This window comes from Zalophus californianus, chromosome 1 (assembly GCF_009762305.2).
Source record: "Zalophus californianus isolate mZalCal1 chromosome 1, mZalCal1.pri.v2, whole genome shotgun sequence".
Classification (NCBI taxonomy): domain Eukaryota; kingdom Metazoa; phylum Chordata; class Mammalia; order Carnivora; family Otariidae; genus Zalophus; species Zalophus californianus.
This window is the reverse complement of record NC_045595.1, coordinates 51,685,958-51,704,581: the sequence shown is the minus strand read 5'-3', so window position 1 is coordinate 51,704,581 and position 18,624 is coordinate 51,685,958. Positions and strand designations below refer to the sequence as shown.

Here is an 18,624-nt window from a genome sequence, read left to right as displayed (position 1 = left end):
GACAGACTGACTTAGGGAAGCCAGGCAAGGCTTCTGTAGGCAGATACCATTTAAGCAGAGACTCAAACAATGAGAAGGATTAGCCACAGGAAGATGCACGGGAGGTGGGGAGGGACCAGCATTCTAAGAACATATACAAAGGTCCTGAGGCAGAAAACAGCTTGGTGTATCTCCTCAGATGAAGGATGACCCTAGTGGCGGAGCTATAAATGAAGGGGAAAGTGGCACAGATGAGGTGAAAGAGCTGGGCAAGGGTTAGACCATGTGAGACCCCACAGGCCATGGTTAGGTACAACCTTATCATCAACCCCCATGAACTGAAGTAATCTATAGGCAAGACATTGCTTACCAAAGACTCCTTTCCTCCCTCTCATACCCAGCCTCCCTTGCAATTAAGCTGGGGCCACATGACTGGTTCCGGCCAATGGGTTTTAAGTGGAAATGCTACTGTCACTTTCTGGATGGAGCAAGGAAGAGCCAGTGAGCCTCTTTCAGGCCTCACTTCCCCAGTCACACTGACCCCGGAAGCCATGTGTTCCAGAAGACAGAGCCTACAGCACTGGACTTTGAGAAATCCATCTGTGTGGTGTTGAACAATGGAGGTTTCAGGGTTTATCCATGACTGCAACATAACCTAGCCTATCCTGGTTAACGGACGATCTCAGTATGAGTTTGAAACTTGCAACCCACAGGAGCAGTTACGCTAGCTAGTTATGCTAGCTTAGCACAGAGCAGGAGTTCAGTAAAGGGCAGTTCCTTTCATTCCAGCTCTCACCCTCCCTCTCTAAAAAACTGGGGACTGATTTAGATGCATTGCACATACATTCTGTTCATTCTCACACAACCCCCCAAAATCCCAACAGTGATTAAAGCCTCGCTCTGTTCCAGTGGAGTAACTAATGTGTGGAAGGAAAGTCAGGTGACCTGTCCTGAGCCACACAGCACTAATTTTTTTTTTAAGATTTTATTTATTTGACAGAGAGATAGAGAGAGAGCACAAGTAGGCAGAACGGCAGGCAGAGGGAGAGGGAGAAGCAGGCTCCCCACTGAGCAGGGAGCCCGATGCGGGGCTTGATCCCAGGACACTGGGATCATGACCCAAGCCGAAGGCAGATACTTAACCGACTGAGCCACCCAGTCGCCCCATCAGCACTAACCTTTTAAAAACTTCACCATCTCTTATGTTTTGCAGCTTCCCGGTTTATGAGAATAATAGACAGGGCAATATGTGTACCTACTTTACAGAGGGGAAAAGTGAGACCTGATGCCATCTAGTGACCTACCCCAGTAGGGTTTAAGGTCAAGCAGACCTGGGTCCCCACCCCAGCCCATTACTTACTAGCAATGCGGCTTTCGGCATGTTAGTTCATCTCTGAGCCTCAGTTTCCACATCTATAAAATGGGAATAATAAGATTTATGAAGTAAGATGCCTATCTGGCACATATTAGGTACCAAATACAAGTTATAACTAGAACCAGTTAGGCGGACTCCTGGCCTGAGGGGGTCTTAGCCAAATAGAGTGCCACCTCCGGGGCACTTCTCCAGTGGCCCTGAATCCTATCCATGCATTGTCATTCCCTAGCTTGGAAAGGGGCAGATATTGGGAAGCCTTCCAAGAGAGCAAACGCACGAGCCCCGTCTGGCTCTTGCAATAACTCGGGCTCTTTGGGAAGGAAAGAGATCATTCTCTTCTGTTTCACTTTAGGCGGCAGCCAAAAACTCCCCATTCAGTGAGAACCCAGCTCCAGAAAGGAAATGACTCTGGGCGAGACGCCAAACCAAAAGTCAGAAAACGTCAAGATTGCACAACCAAAATGACACTGTGTGAAAACTGCAAAAGTCCAAAGAAAAGTCCCAGGAAGATGGTAGCAGCAGGAGGAAAAATAAAACCTCCCAATCCCTTCCGATTCCAGAAGCTTCTTGGGCTCCTACTCAGAACCTCACAGTCCCCTATTCCACACAGCGGCCAGAACAATGGGCACACTTCAGACACAAGCCCTCCAAAATCTTCCCTTTCCTCCCTGAGAAAGCAGCCTCTTGACCACCGCCTTTGAGGCCTTGGGTGGCCTGACCCTGCACCCTGCCCTCTCCCAGGCTCAGCCCACTGCACTGTCCTCTTGCTGAGGCCCCCACGGCCTCTGTTTGGGTCCTGAAACATCACCCCTTCCCACCTTCAGGCCTTTGCGTGAGCTGTGTCCTCCGCCTAGAAATAATCCTGCAGTCCCTCACTCACTAGTCTCACTTGTCCTTCTAATGGAGGCTCAGGTTTCGCTTCCTCAGGAAGCTTCCTCCCATGAGCTCAAGTCCTGCCCTCTTCCGCCTCGCCCTACACTTGTCTCCGTGTCACCCTCCTGTCAAGATGTGTCTCCCACACTAGACTGCAGGCTCCCTAAGGTCTAGGACCTCGTCTGTACTTTCACTGCTGTGTCCCTAGTGCCGAGCGTATTGAAGTAGGCACTTGACAAATATTTCTTTAGTTCATTGTTGACTCTCTGGCCCAGCTTCCATGTATCTAACTCACTGTGGGGAGGAAGGAGGCAGAGTTTTATCTCACAGGTTAGGCACACCTGGTTTCCAGTCTTCCAGAGCTAGAGCCATCTGATCCTCACCATTGGCAGGCTCAGCCCCTAGGCTGCCTTTGGTGGCATTTAACCAGCTCTAGAGCTCAGCAGTGATGAGAGCCAATCCCTTTGGTTGGGAGCCACGGCTCCGATACTGTGGCCTCTGCCTTGAATCCTGTTCCTACACACCCAAGATGTTAGAACTTAGGCTCTGGAGCCTGGTGCATTGTCCCCCACCCCCCCACCCAAGCCTGATAGTCAGGAAAAGTCCCTCTTGGGAGTAGGACCTTCATGTTTTGAGCCCCAGGGTGATGGTTAGCCCTGGACCCTTGCATCAGATTCCTTCCATCAGAAGCTGAATGCTGGCCTGACCATAAAAATCTGCCCCTGATCCCCCAGTCTCTCCATCATGAAGCTCCCCTGAAATGCCCGGCAAATTTCATCATGGTCACCATTTCACTAGAGCAGTGATTCCCACAATGTGTTGGTTCCTTGGGACTATTAATAAGCATCCAATGAAAAGGGGTTCCATGGTCAAATATAAATGGAAAACACTGGCCCAAATAGATCTCTTTGCTGCAGGATTTATCTGAGCCTTAATACAATGGTTTGCTTTATGAATCTCCAAAGGTAGGGGGCACTGATAAAAGCATACAGGATTTCCCAAGTTTAGTTATTCATGAACTCTTTGTTTGCAGGGGGCATATCTTGCTGGAGCACTCTTCTGAGGCACGTGGTTTAGGAAATGCTACTCTAGACTATGATTCACCCTGCAGATGCCTTATACACACAGTACTTTCCCTATGGCAAGACATGTGTCAACCAGGACACACAGACGGCATTCCCCTTCATGTCCTGACCCAGAGATTAGGGTTTCATCCAACACCAAGCTCTTCGCTGTGGGCTTAGCAGAGCCTAGGGCTGTGACAACATCCATGGAGGACTACTTTACAACTGGTCTTTGCCCAAAACTGGGAGGTGAAAGTAGAGAGAATGGGGTAAAGAAAGGGCAAGAGAAGGGACAATGTCATCTTACAAAGGAGAGAATCAACAGGCATTGCCTAGAGCTGAATGGAAAAAGAATCCGAAATGTAAGGATGTTCATTAAACATTGCAAAAGCAAATCTACAGAGGAACTAAAAATTGTGATATAAATGTATTAGAAAGGGCGAGGAGCTGTGTATAAGCTGAATCCTCTTCTTTTAGAAAGCCAGTGGATAATACTTAAATTAATAAATATGAAAAGGACAGTATAAGCACCTTATTTAGAGATAGTACTAATATGGCAGAGAATGCCCACCCCCCCCACCCCAGCCCCCGTCTTCCCACATTCTAGAAGTTTTAGCTAGATATATGGCTGCCTCGCTAGAAACTACATTTCCCAGACCAGGAGGAAGTGGGCTGTAAAAGCCTAGTAGCCCCCTGTAAGGACAGCCTCTCTTCAGTTCCCACTTCAGATGAGGCCACAGAGAATAATGAACAGGGAAGCTTCCCCCCGACGCCTGCCCCCACCCCTCATCCCACTTGTTAAAACACAGACCGAGGACCCCACCACCCCCGGAGTTTCTGAATCAGCAGATGAGGTGACCCAAGAATTTGCATCTCTAACGAGTTCAAGGTGATGCTGATGCTTAGAAGTCTGGGGACCACACTTGGAGAATCCCTGATCTACTGAGAAGGGGATGCAGATGGATCAAGCACACAACTTACTCCCCTGGCCCGGGAGGGACCTTCACAATTGCTGCTCAGCCAGGTTTGTCACCTGTTACACATGGGTGGCTCCAGCATGTTTCTCGTTTCGAATGGGAGAGTTCTGATTGTGGCTTCCTGTTCAGATACCACTGCGGGGTTCTGGGTGTGCTGGGGGAAGGATAGCCGATAACTTCTCTTTGGTGGAGAGGTACTGGACCATGGGGGCCTGATCCCCCAGATCCTGGGCCTTGAGCTAATGGAAGAAACCGATTAGGACCTCTGGCCTGTCTCCCTTGGGGAAAGGGTGAGCATGTTTTAGGTGTGAGAAGACAGGCGTATACGGATATTTGGGTGGCTGAAAGGGGAGAATTATAGAGAGACTGCTGTCCCTCCAATATTTATTCCCTCCTCCTCTAGCATAATAGAAGTTTTCATTGTGCACATAACCTCCCAGCTACAGATTACATTTCCCAGCCCCCCTGCAACTAGGTGCTATCATGTGACTAGGTCCTGGCCAATGGCTTGGAAGGCAAGTTAGGCGCACAACTTGCCTTCCAAGCCCTTTGTGCCACAGCTGGAAGGTGCATGCGAAGCTCGGAGTAATCATGTCAGGTGTGAGGGGCAGCCAGGTGCCCAAGACAGCAGAGCATTGCAAAAAACAAAACAAAACAAAACACCTGATCCTTGATACCCTGCAGCTGCCCATTCAGCCCTGGGCAGCTTGGACTGTCACAGGAGAGAGAAATAAAGGTCTTAATTAAAATGTCACTGTCTACTGCCCTTAGTAGCAGCAGTGAACCAGAAATGTTAATACAGACAAGTACCAAGAAACGGCTCAAAGAATAAAAAGGGGTTGACCCTGGCAAACAGAGTTGCCGGAGGAATGGGTGGTTAGGTAGTAAGCCTTCTGTGCTAATTTATTCTAATTCTTGTAACATTTAATGTTGGGAGTGTGACAAACAGAATAACAATGGTCTTGGCAATGATGGCCGAGAAAATAGGAAGGAACAGAGACCCACAGGCGCAGCTCTTTACACAACCACACCAGCAGCCACCCACAGTACTTGATTTCAAGAGACCAGATGCAGGGTGGCCCCCAGCGGGCCCATCGCACCACCTTTCAGTTCAGGCACCGTCTTCAGAAGGCCTCTGTCAAATGCAAATATATTATCTGGAGATGCAAGTCTCTGAGGAAGCCAGTTTATTTCCAGGACCCCTGGTGTGTGTGGTTTTCAAGCATGGTTCTATCCAATCTCTTCTTTTTTTTATTATTTAAAATCAATATATTAACATATCGTGTATTGTTAGTTTCAGAGGTAAAGGTTACTGATTCATCAGTTGCATTTAACACCCAGTGCTCATCCCATCACGTGCCCTCCTTAATGCCCGTCACCCAGTGACCCACCCTCCCACCCCCCTCCCCTATCAAATCTATTCTTAAAGCCCTTTAAGAAGTGGTAGGCAGAACTCGGGTTCTCAAACTGCTGGAAGCAGCTGAGCAAGTTTATGAAAAATAAGGTTTAATGTTATGATTAGGGAAGGGAAAATGGCTTTGACTAGTTGGACTACAGAAACTTAAAATGCTTCACACATACAGAATACGCCCTCTGTGTTCACCTCCACAAAGGGGCAGAGATTTATAGCGCTTTCTGCTTTTTTTAAACTAACGAAAATAACAAGATAGAGAAAGGGGAAGTGTCCTGCCTGAGGACGCAAAGCAAGAGTAAGAACACAACCAGGCTCTCAGAAGAATAGCCAGGGGATGTGTGGATGTGGAAAGAAGCCTCAGTCTCTCTTCCTCAGGCAAATTTAATCAGCAGGGCTAGAGGGGGAAGAGAGAAGAGGTTTGGGGAACAAAGGTAGACTCACATAGTCCTGACAGGTTGGAGGTAGCCGGACCAGGACAGCAGGGATCTGAGTCAAATTCTAGACAGAAGAGAGGCTGACAGAGAAACTATGGCTGTTGTCTGGAAGCCCAAAGAGGTTTCTGTGAGAAAAGCTAAGAACGAGGGTGCTGGATCCAGACACGCCTGGGTGTACCCTCCGTCCCTACCCATGACCAGACTTGTGCCCTTGCGGGGAGGGGGGGATCACTTAGCCATTCCTCGTTTCCTCAGGGGGAGAAGGGGCTCCTCAGAACTGTTGGGAGGAGACTGGCACATCGAAAGTGCTCAGTCACTGTTAGCTTAAAACCAAGTGTCACGCTGCCATGAGTGTGTTTCTTTGAAGTTGGCACTACTTTGTTTGTTGACCTCAAATCGTTAAGAATATGTTCCAGATTAGTCAACAGTCAGGTTTTGACGTCAACGGCAAGTTGCTATGTCCAACCAGAGGCCTTTCCCAATTCCTGGTGCTTGTCTGCTTTTGGGGCTCGGGACAACCCTGCAGCATCTCAGCCACCTGGGAGAGATAAAACCAGGGTGTGCTGCGGGCCTCGAGCTGCAAGCCCCCTCCCCAGAGTGGACTGCACTGGAAACCCGGGCCCCTGGATTCCGACCGCACTTGATCCAGCGGCATTGCCCCTCCCCCTCCCTCCCTGCCTCTTTTCCAGCCCATTAGGAGTCTATCATTAATTCTCTCAAAGTATGAAAAACATCTAAGGGCACATTCGATGCTAACCGTTTCTCCCCATCTACCAGGCTCTGGGGCTAAAGGGGCAGGTGCCAGTCACAACAGCCAACTGAAATGCCACAAGGTCCACGGGACGATGGGGGGCCATGGCACCATGAGTGTCCCAGGGGAGCTCCGATGTCATCCAGCCCACCTCCGCCACACCAAGGCGGGGAGACTAAAGCCCAGGGAAAGGGAGGGACCTGCCCATGTAACCGCAGAGGGCTGAGCTGTGCTGCCTCACCGCTTTCCTGTGAAGCCACAGCACCCCCAGCTGCCCCAGGCACCCCCAGCGGACCAGGACAAGGACCTGGGAGCGGGGCATGTAAGGGGAGGGATACTGTCTGACAGGACTGAAGGGAACCCTCTCAGGACAGAAGGGCTGGTGGGGCAGGGAGGGCTTTCAGGAAGTCCAGAAGCGTGGGGAGTCTGGCGGCCGAGCCCTGGACCATCCCTCCCTAGTCTGAGGAAAACAGTGAGCTTGGGGAGGCAGCCAGGCAGGAGCCGAGGCTGCAGAGGCTTAGGGGTGGCCGTGTCTGGAGACGTGCCCACTCTTGACTTAGAGATTACAGTGCTGGGGCTGGAGGGCTGAGGGGGTCAGCCTGAGTCTCACACTGGTGCATCACTCCCCGCCGTGTGAGCAGGATCTTCCTTCCCCACAGCCTGCCCCCAGACAGGGACTCCTGCTATGAGAGGAACCGTCCTTCATCTAGTGAGACTGTGTCCCTGGATGCCCTAAATCCTGGAGAGTCGCCAAGTGGCTAAGGGCGAGAGAGGGTCCTGCTGCCCCACTGGCCCTCTATGCCCAATGTGATCTACCCCTATGGTGCCCCTGAAAGCCTGGTTTGGGTTTCATCTCTAGATCTCCCCACCTGCAGGGCCACCCCAATGTCCCGTGTTCTCCTGACATCTCTGAGGGTGGAGGCCTCTAAACCCCCATCCCTCAGTTCCTTGCTTTAGATCCCACCACCCCTCCTCCTGGAAGCCCTCCATGATTCCAGAAGGCCTGAGGTACAGTCAGGAAAGTGCTGAACCTGGGTCTACTGATTCAGCCACATTATGCCCAACCCAGGAACCCCAAACAGAACAACACCAGGGCCCACACCGGGTCTTCTTCAGGTCTCCAGGGCTCAGAACGTACTGTTCTCTATCTCCCACACTAGCTCTGTGCTGGTTCCGTCAAAGCCGCAAGCTCTCCCTGGGCTCTCTTACCCAAACTCTTCACATGGCTGTCTTCTTTCCATTGCTCCAGTTTCGCCTCCTCAAACTGCCCTTCTGTGACTAACATGTTCTAGGAGGCTCTCCTACCTGGTCCCTCCAACCCATTATTTTTACTTATTTCCTGGTCTATTGACTATACCTTCATAAGACTATGTCCTGCATGAGGGCAAAGGACCTGTCTCTTTGCCCATCACTGTATTCTAGAAATGAAGACAGCACCAGACACTGGGCATGTGTTCAGAAAGTACCTATTAAAAGACTGGTTCGTTACCCCTTACTGAAGGGGTCTCTTTGGGGACATGAGGAAGAATGGGGGACCTAGATGGGAGTAACCATCATCCCTCCTGCCTTCAGCTGAGCACTGGCCAAACACCAAGCACTTGACATAATTCTACTTCTTCAACTTTACAGCCACTCCTCATGATAGGGAGCGATTATTACCTGCTAGATATGTTCCCACCGTTGTTGTAATAGTGGATAGGAGGATAACTTGGTAATATTGGTGCCACCAATATTAATAAAAACTTAAAATACACAGACTCTCAACCCAGCCATTCCAATGCTAAAAAAAAATCATCCTCCAGGGGCACCTGGGTGGCTCAGTTATTAAGCATCTGCCTTCGGCTCTGGTCATGGTCCCTGGGTCCAGGGATCAAACCCCCAGTTGGGCTCCCTGCTCGGCGGGAAGCCTGCTTCTCCCTCTCCCACCCCCTGATTGTGTTCTCTCTTTTGCTGTCTCTCTCTGTCAAATAAATAAGTAAAATCTTTTAAAAAATTAAAAATAAAAATAAATTTAAAAATCCTCCTCCAGCTAGACTGACCTATGTGCACATACGGTGCATACGTCTAAGGGTACAACACTGTGTATGGGAGAAAACTAAGAAGCAAGGTAAACACCTACCAGTAGGGGTAAGGTAAATAAATCATGGCATGTCTGTCAAATGAACGCAATGCAGTTGTTAAAAGAATGTGCTAGGGATGCCTGGGTAGCTCAGTCAGATAAGCATCTGCCTTTGGGGGCGCCTGGGTGGCTCAGTCGTTAAGCATCTGCCTTCGGCTCAGGTCATGATCCCAGGGTCCTGGGATCAAGCCCCACATCAGGCTCCCTGCTCGGCGGGGAGCCTGCCTCTCCCTCTGCCGCTCCCCCTGCTTGTGTTCCTTCTCTCGCTGTGTCTCTCTCTGTCAAATAAATAAATAAAATCTTAAAAAAAAAAAAAAGCATCTGCCTTTGGTTCAGGTCATGATCCCAGGGTCCTAAGATTGAGTCCCACTTTGGGCTCCTTGCTCAGCGGGGAGCCTGCTTCTCCCTCTCCCTCTGCCTGCACTCCACCTGCTTGTGCTCTCTCTCTCACTCTGTCAAATAAATAAAATCTTTAAAAATTAATTAATCAATTAATTTAAAAACAAAATAAAATAAAAGAATGTGCTAGTGAGGCACCTGGGTGGCTCAGTCAGTTAAGCATCCGACTCTTGGTTTCAGCTCAGGATCTTTGGGTCCTGAGATCGAACCCCACGTTGGACTCCACACTGGGTGTTTAGCATGCTTATGATTCTGTCTCTTCCTCTCTGCCCCTCCCCGCCTCTAAACCATAAATAAATAAAAAATAAATTATTTTTACTGTAGACTTTTTTGGATTTTTATGTAGAGCTACTTTTTTTAATCATTATTTCTTTATTTATTTTTGGAAGCGAGAAGCAGAATTTAAAAGGTACAAAAGAACTCAGAGTAAAGTCTCTCTCCAACATCTTGATCCCTGGCCGCGCAACCCCTCTCCCACAGGGAACCACCATTACGGATTTCTTAGGTGGATGGTAAATTCTTTTTTTTTTTAATATTTTTTTTAAGATTTTATTTATTTATTTGAGAGAGAGAGAATGAGAGAGAGCGCGCACATGAGAGGGAGGAGGGTCCGAGGGAGAAGCAGACTCCCCGCCGAGCAGGGAGCCCGATGCGGGACTTGATCCCAGGACTCCAGGATCATGACCTGAACCGAAGGCAGTCACTCAACCAACTGAGCCACCCAGGCATCCCGGTAAATTCTTTCATTTACACTTTTTCTAAGATGAAGCAAAGTTTCCCGGCCGCAGGTGCAGCTCATGCTGAAACCCGCTCCTGGGCGGCTGCCCGGGGCCTCGTGGCTACTCACAGTTCAGAACGATCTGAGCTGCGCGGTAGAGCTGCAGGCGACACAGGAGGTCCACCAGCTGCTGGACGGTGGCCTGCCGCATGCCCCACCACCACAGCAGCTCCCGCGTGATGCTCACGCCCTGCACCCGCTCCATCGACTTGATCTTCCGCAACTGCGTCAGGTCTGTGATCACGTACGAGGCTGGAAGGCAAGGGAGAGGCTCTGCTTAGCGTCAGAAAGGCAGTCACCAGAGGGTCCCCAGGCTAGCGGGCTCTGTCCACAGCATACTCTCTCTCGCACCCCATCACACCTGAAATTCCACCTTTAGCTGGGGTCCACCGGCAGCCCAAGGTATAGGGCTGCCCCCACTTGATACCTGTGGGACTGGCACATCAACTACACTGGAGTGTAAATACCAACTTCACGGCCACACAAAACAGGAGAAGGCCCACTGGACCAGAGGGTCAGGGGCTTTGCCCTTTAGCTGCTTATTTGCTATGGGCAAGGCACTTCACCAGTGGGAGCCTCAGTTTCCTCAACTGTAGATGGGGAGGTAATGGAACTTCTCTTGCCTCCCCTCCTAGGACAGAAGCTCCGTGTAGACAGGGAGTTTTTTCTGTTCTGTCCACTGGAGGGTCCCCAGAACAGAGATCAGCACCTGGCACAGAGTGGGGGCAAGGCCAGGCCCAGGGTGAGGCAAAAAGGAGGCACTCATGGGGACAAAATTTAAGGAGGTGCTCACTCTCGGGGCTGATCCTGCACTCAGAAGCTGGAGAGTAGGTGCCTCCTTAAATTCTGCCCTGGGTATCTCATTCTCCCCACCCCTAGGTCCCAGCCCTGGCAGGGGGGAATGAATGAATGAATGAATGAATGAACGAAAGAAAGGACAAAGGAACCCATGGCCCAGAATCCTCACAGAACTGTTACAGGATCAAGAGAGCCCGTGCATTAAAAGCGTTTTGTCCACTCTGAAACACCACAAAATTTGTGGGGAGGGGGGCCACTGGCAGTAGTAAATATAAAGCATTCCTCCTTCACATATTTCATTATAAAATTAATGGTTGTTCACTAAAGAAAACTTGGAAAACGAAGGGGAGAAAACATTTATAAAACAAGTTACACAGCATCCCACTAGGGTACTTTCCCTTTCCCAAACTCTTCCCTCCCCTCGGCAGAGGAGCATTCTAGATGCAGTTGTTGCTGGCCTGTGAGATTCTGCAGCCTGCTCTCATCTATTAACATTACACCATAAGCGTTGCCCGAGTTGTTACAAGCTCTTCATAAATGGCATTTAGAATGGTCACATGTATTCTGCTGAATTTACTAAAGCGAAGGAGGCTTTTTTTTTCCCTCTTAACTAGGAATAAAAGAATCACACTTCAGATCCAGAATTTCAAAAATCATGGAGCAGGAATCCACGTGAACATCAAGTCACTCGTTCACTCATTCAGCAGAATATTATTGAGCACTTCTGCGCTCCAAGACCATCACAAGCTCTAGAGATACTGTGGCAGGTAAACCAGAAGCCCGTGGAGATTTCTGTTTGAAAAATACAAACATAAGTGAATGGAGTGGGGAAGGGGACCACATTACAAAGGGCCTCAAAAGCCAGGCTATAGCCTTTGGACTCACTTCTAAGGGCCACAGATACTCTGGAAGAGCTCAGAGCCAGGGAGTGGCAGGATCACATTGCACAACCCCATCCCTCCGGAGGAATGGGAAAGATTGAGACAGCCTCCCAAAAAGAGAAAGCCTGTTAGGGATGGAAAGTTCTCAGTTGTAACTTTAGTCACTGGAAACCCCAGGCCAGATTCTTGGTCAGCGGGAAGTGATGTCAACAGGGTCAGGGGCTGCTTCCAGCAGCTGAGAGGAAAGAGTGGAGAGAGGAGGAAGGAACACCTCCCCCGCACCGTCTCCCTGCACCCCTTCTCTGCATGCCAGGCTGTTCGCTGGCATGCCTCCCACTCTTCAGAGGCAGTGTGATGTAATGGGCAAAACAGAAGCCCTGATGTGATGTCCAACCACAGCGTTGTGGGATGTGCTCTCCTTACAGGCCGCAAGAGAGAAGTAGGAACTAAGCCCTGAGGGGCCTCACATTTCACAGGCTCCCATGACAGGGATGTAGCTTAAGGTAGCAACCCATCAACATTTAACCAGGCCCTTAAAACGGGGGCAAGACAAGATAGAGACCTGGGGGGAATGAGTCACTGCCACAGACCCTGCGAAGCTCCTAGCTCTTTTCTCCAACGCACATAAGAAATACCTGATGATTACAGCAGATCCGGCTAACAGGACAAAATCAAAGTCCCCATGATCATCCCACTTGGAGGAACCCAAAACAAACACTGGTCATACTTTTGCTTCTATTCTTTCACTTTTCTACAGATATAAAAATACATACTTATGGGGCACCTGGGTGGCTCAGTCGTTAAGCATCTGCCTTCGGCTCAGGTCATGATCCCAGGGTCCTGGGATCCAGCCCTGCATCGGGCTCCCTGCTCGGCAGGAAGCCTGCTTCTCCCCCTGCTTGTGCTCTCCTCTCTGACAAATAAATAAAATCTTTTTTTAAAAAAAGTACATATTTCTATCAGCAGGACAGTATAATGGTGGTTCAGGGTCCAGATTTTGGATTCTGAGGCCTGGGTTCAAATCCTATCCTGCTACTTACTTGCTGTGTACTTGGGGAAGCCTTTCAGCTCCCCTTGTGCCTCAGTTTCCTTATCTGCCAATGAGGATAACAACCGCACCTGCCTCAGAAGTTGTTGCCAGGATCCGATTAGTTACATATACAGATGTACTTGGAATAGTGCTTCGTACATAGAAAGTGTCACATAAGTGTTAGCTGTCATTATTAAACCAACTTCACTCTATGAAAACCTGCTTCTGTCCCCTGTGGTTGCCACCACGTGGGACCATCCCTCCAGGTCTGAGTCCCTGAATCCTGCAGGAGTTCCCTGAGAGTAGAAAATCTTGCCCATGTTCAAAGCCCTCTGGAACAGACACGACACAGTCTCCTGAAATGACCCACCCTAGGGCCAAAGACCCTTGTCAGGACTAGTGGGACTCCTCCCTGGCTAAGAGAAAAACACTAAGGAACATCCATACAACATGTTCCCTAAGCCTCTCGGCAACTCACCTCCATTTTTATAGATGAGGACACGAAAGGCTCAGAGAGAGGCAGTGACTTGCCCAGAATCACACAGCCAGACAGGGACAAAGTAGGACAATACACAAAGCCTAGCACAACAAAAGAACCCCTGTCTCCCCACCCCTTGGAAGACACCTGGGTGGAGGAAGCTGTAAGGAGCCTGTTTTCCCCCAAGGGCAAAAATTGATGCAGCTGTGATCATAGGGAAATGAACAGGAAGCAGGCACAATATCTGCCAACAATTGTCAGAGCCAAAGAGCATACATATGTGTGGCCATGTGATTTTCTAAATCACTTGAAGAAGAATCTTCCCACCCCACGGCCCCAGTACCACAAGGGACCATCTTTTCGAAATGACTCACAGAAGCAGAGACTCTTTAGAGATGGAAGGACAATGGTGACCACCAGTTCTGACGAAGAGAAAGCTGGACAACACTGTGGCTTGGCAAGGAGCAGCTAAATGGGGACATGGCTGACCCCCAGCCCAGCGAACCCCAACCCAACATGCACCATGGCTGCCCTGGGCTCAAAGCCCTTTCAGTGGGGGGAGAAGTGCACATGCCCCATGGCCTCACCACTCCTACAGCCTTCAGCTCATCATTTATTCAAGTGCTGAGAGTCTGCCCACTGGCCAGGCGCTGTGCTGTAGGCTCTGGGAATACAGGTGTGAACTAGATGGGTGACATCCCTGGCCTCACGGTGCTTACATTCTCCAGGGAGAGAGAGACATAAATAAATAAGGAATAAGGTAATATCAAGGTTTGTTACATGGAACAGCGGAAATAAAACAGTGGTGGTACAGACAATAACGGGGGGGGTGGGCAGGGAAGGCCTCTAGAATAAGGGGAAGTATGAACCGAGACCTGAAAAACCATAGACCTCCAAAGATGTCAGTATCCCAAAAACCCCAAAACCTATGACTGTGGGACCTTACATGACAAAAGGGACCTTGCAGATGGGCTTATATTAAGGGTCCCAAGATACAAGGAGCCTGAATTATCTGAGTGGGTCTATGTAATCACAAGGGTCCTTATAAGAGGGAGGCAGCAGTGTCAGATTCAAAGGTATGACAACAGAAGCTGAGGTCAGAGAGAGATTTGAAAATGCTATGCGGTTGGCTTTGAAGGTGGAGGGAGGGGCTGTGAGCCAAGGGATGCAGGCAGCCTCTAGAAGCCGAAAAATTTAGGCAAGAAAATGGACTCTCCCTTGCAGTATCCAGAAGGAATGCAACCCTGCTGACTACCTTGATTTCAGGACTTCTGTCCTCCAGAACTGTAACATGATAAATGTGTGCTGTTTTTAAGGCGTTAAATTTGTGGCAATTTGTTACAGCAGCAAGAGGAATCTCATGCCGACTAGAAAGCCAGCTACGGTGAGCACTGGAAGAAGAATGTCCCAGGCAGAGGGAATAGCAAGTGCAAAGGCCCTGAGCCTGCACTGAGGAGGCCAGTGTGGCTGCAGCAGGGTGAGCAAGACTGGATGTGGATTCTTCTCTAGTGCCCATGGAACATTCTCCAGAATTGATCACATCCTAGGTCACAAATCAGGTCTCAACCGGTACCAAAAGATTGGGATCATTCCCTGCATAATTTCAGACCACAATGCTTTGAAACTAGAACTCAATCACAAGAGGAAAGTCGGAAAGAACTCAAATACATGGAGGCTAAAGAGCATCCTACTGAAGAATGAATGGGTCAACCAGGAAATTAAACAAGAATTAAAAAAATTCATGGAAACCAATGAAAATGAAAACACAACTGTCCAAAATCTTTGGGATACAGCAAAGGCAGTCCTGAGAGAAAAGTATATAGCAATAAAAGCCTTTCTCAAGAAACAAGAAAGGTCTCAAATACACAACCTAACCCTACACCTAAAGGAGCTAGAGAAAGAACAGCAAATAAAGCCTAAACCCAGCAGGAGAAGAGAAATCATAAAGATCAGAGCAGAAATCAATGAACTAGAAACCAAAAGAACAGTAGAACAGATCAACGAAACTAGGAGCTGGTTCTTTGAAAGAATTAACAAGATTGATAAACCCCTGGCCAGACTGATCAAAAAGAAAAGAGAAATGACCCAAATCAACAAAATCATGAATGAAAGAGGAGAGATCACAACCAACACCAAAGAAATACAAACAATTATAAGAACATATTATGAGCAACTCTATGCCAGCAAATTAGATAACCTGGAAGAAATGGGTGCATTCCTAGAGATGTATCAACTACCAGAACTGAACCAGGAAGAAATAGAAAACCTGAACAGACCTATAACCACTAATGAAATTGAAGCAGTCATCAAAAATCTCCCAAGAAACAAAAGCCCAGGGCCAGATGGCTTCCCAGGAGAATTCTATCAGACATTTAAAGAAGAATTAATACCTATTCTCCTGAAACTGTTCCAAAAAATAGAAATGGAAGGAAAACTTCCAAATTCATTTTATGAGGCCACCATTACCTTGATCCCAAAAGCAGACAAAGACCCCATCAAAAAGGAGAATTACAGACCAATATACTTGATGAACATGGATGCAAAAATTCTCACCAAAATACTAGCCAATAGGATCCAACAGTACATTAAAAGGATTATTCACCACGACCAAGTGGGATTTATCCCTGGGCTGCAAGGTTGGTTCAACATCCGCAAATCAATCAACGTGATACAATACATTAACAAAAGAAAGAACAAGAATCATATGATCCTCTCAATAGATGCAGAAAAAGCATTTGACAAAGTACAGCATCCTTTCTTGATCAAAACTCTTCAGAGTATAGGGATAGAGGGTACATACCTCAATATCATAAAAGCCATCTACGAAAAACCTACAGCGAATATCATTCTCCATGGGGAAAAGCTGAGAGCTTTTCCCCTAAGGTCAGGAACGCGGCAGGGATGTCCACTCTCACCACTGCTATTCAACATAGTATTAGAAGTCCTAGCCACAGCAATCAGACAACAAAAAGAAATCAAAGGCATCCAAATAGGCCAAGAGGAAGTCAAACTCTCACTCTTTGCAGATGATATGATACTGTATGTGGAAAACCCAAAAGACTCCACCCCAAAACTGCTAGAACTCATACAGGAATTCAGTCAAGTAGCAGGCTATAAAATCAATGCACAGAAATCAGTGGCATTCCTATACACCAACAACAAGACAGAAGAGAGACAAATCAAGGAGTCGATCCCATTCACAATTGCACCCAAAACCATAAGATACCTAGGAATAAATTTAACCAAAGAGGCAAAGGATCTGTACTCAGAAAACTATAAAATACTCAGGAAAGAAATTGAAGAAGACACAAAGAAATGGAAAAACGTTCCATGCTCATGGATTGGAAGAACCAACATTGTGAAGATGTCACTGCTACCCAGAGCAATCTATACATTCAATGCAATCCCCATCAAAATACCATCCACTTTTTTCAAAGAAATGGAACAAATAACCCTAAAATTTGTATGGAACCAGAAGAGACCCCGAATAGCCAGAGGAATATTGAAAAAGAAAAGCAAAGCTGGCGGCATCACAATTCCGGACTTCCAGCTCTATGACAAAGCTGTCATCATCAAGACAGTATGGTACTGGCACAAAAACGGACACATAGATCAATGGAACAGAATCGAGAGCCCAGAAATGGACCCTCAACTCTATGGTCAACTTATCTTTGACAAAGCAGAAAAGAATGTCCAATGGAAAAAAGACAGTCTCTTCAACAAATGGTGTTGGGAAAATTGGACAGCCACATGCAGAAGAATGAAACTGGACCATTTCCTTACACCACACACAAAAATAGACTCCAAATGGTTGAAAGACCTAAACGTGAGACAGGAGTCCATCAAAATCCTAAAGAAGAACACAGATAGCAACCTCTGCGACCTCAGCCGCAGCAACTTCTTCCTAGAAACATTGCCAAAGGCACGGGAAGCCAAGGCAAAAATGAACTATTGGGATTTCATCAAGATAAAAAGCTTTTGCACAGCAAAAGAAACAGTCCACAAAACCAAAAGACAACCTACAGAATGGGAGAAAATATTTGCAAATGACATATCAGATAAAGGGCTAGTATCCAAAATCTATAAAGAACTTATCAAACTCAACACCCAAAGAACAAATAATCCAATCAAGAAATGGGCAGAAGACATGAACAGACATTTTTCCAAAGAAGACATCCAAATGGCCAACAGGCACATGAAAAAGTGCTCAACATCGCTCGGCATCAGGGAAATCCAAATCAAAACCTCAATGAGATACCACCTCACACCAGTCAGAATGGCTAAAATTAACAAGTCAGGGAACGACAGATGTTGGCGGGGATGTGGAGAAAGGGGAACCCTCCTACACTGTTGGTGGGAATGCAAGCTGGTGCAACCACTCTGGAAAACAGTATGGAGGTTCCTCAAACAGTTGAAATTAGAGCTACCATTCGATCCAGCAATTGCACTACCGGGTATTTACCCCAAAGATACAAATGTAGGGACCCGAAGGGGTATGTGCACCCCAATGTTTATAGCAGCAATGTCCACAATAGCCAAACTGTGGAAAGAGCCAAGATGTCCATCGACAGATGAATGGATAAAGAAGATGTGGTATATATACACAATGGAATATTATGCAGCCATCAAAAGGAATGAGATCTTGCCATTTGCAACAATGTGGATGGAACTGGAGGGTGTTATGCTGAGTGAAATAAGTCAATCAGAGAAAGACATGTATCATATTACCTCACTGATATGAGGAATTCTTAATCTCAGGAAACAAACTGAGTGTTACTGGAGTGGTTGGGGTGGGAGGGATGGGGTGGCTGGGTGATAGACATTGGGGAGGGTATGTGCTATGGTGAGCGCTGTGAATTGTGCAAGACTGTTGAATCACAGATCTGTACTTCTGAAACAAATAACGCAACATATTTTAAGAAAAAAGAAAAAGAAGAAGATAGCAGGAGAGGAAGAATGAAGGGGAGTAAGTCAGAGGGGGAGACGAACCATGAGAGATGATGGACTCTGAAAAACAAACTGAGGGTTCTAGAGGGGAGGAGGGTAGGGGGATGGGTTAGCCTGGTGATGGGTATTAAAGAGGACACATTCTGCATGGAGCACTGGGTGTTATGCACAAACAATGAATCATGGAACACTACATCAAAAACAAATGATGTAATATATGGTGATTAACATAACAATAAAAAATTTAAAAAAAAAAAGAGTGGATGTGGAAGGTGAAGAGATCAGAAGTCAGTGAGGTCAGATTGTGACCGGCTGGGAAGGCCTGGT

The 18,624-nt window shown here is 47.7% G+C and overlaps 1 protein-coding gene across 4 annotated transcripts in view; it reads right to left on the bottom strand.

The window, feature by feature from the left end:
* The window catches only part of IRAK2 (interleukin 1 receptor associated kinase 2), a 62,467-nt gene that overhangs the window by 39,662 nt on the left and 4,181 nt on the right, over window positions 1-18,624 (bottom strand). For all 4 annotated transcript variants that reach the window (XM_027585778.1, XM_027585776.1, XM_027585777.2 and 1 more), the window contains exon 2: window positions 10,233-10,415. In XM_027585778.1, coding sequence (XP_027441579.1) covers window positions 10,233-10,415 — 183 coding nt within the window. The remainder of the gene's footprint in view (window positions 1-10,232; window positions 10,416-18,624) is intronic.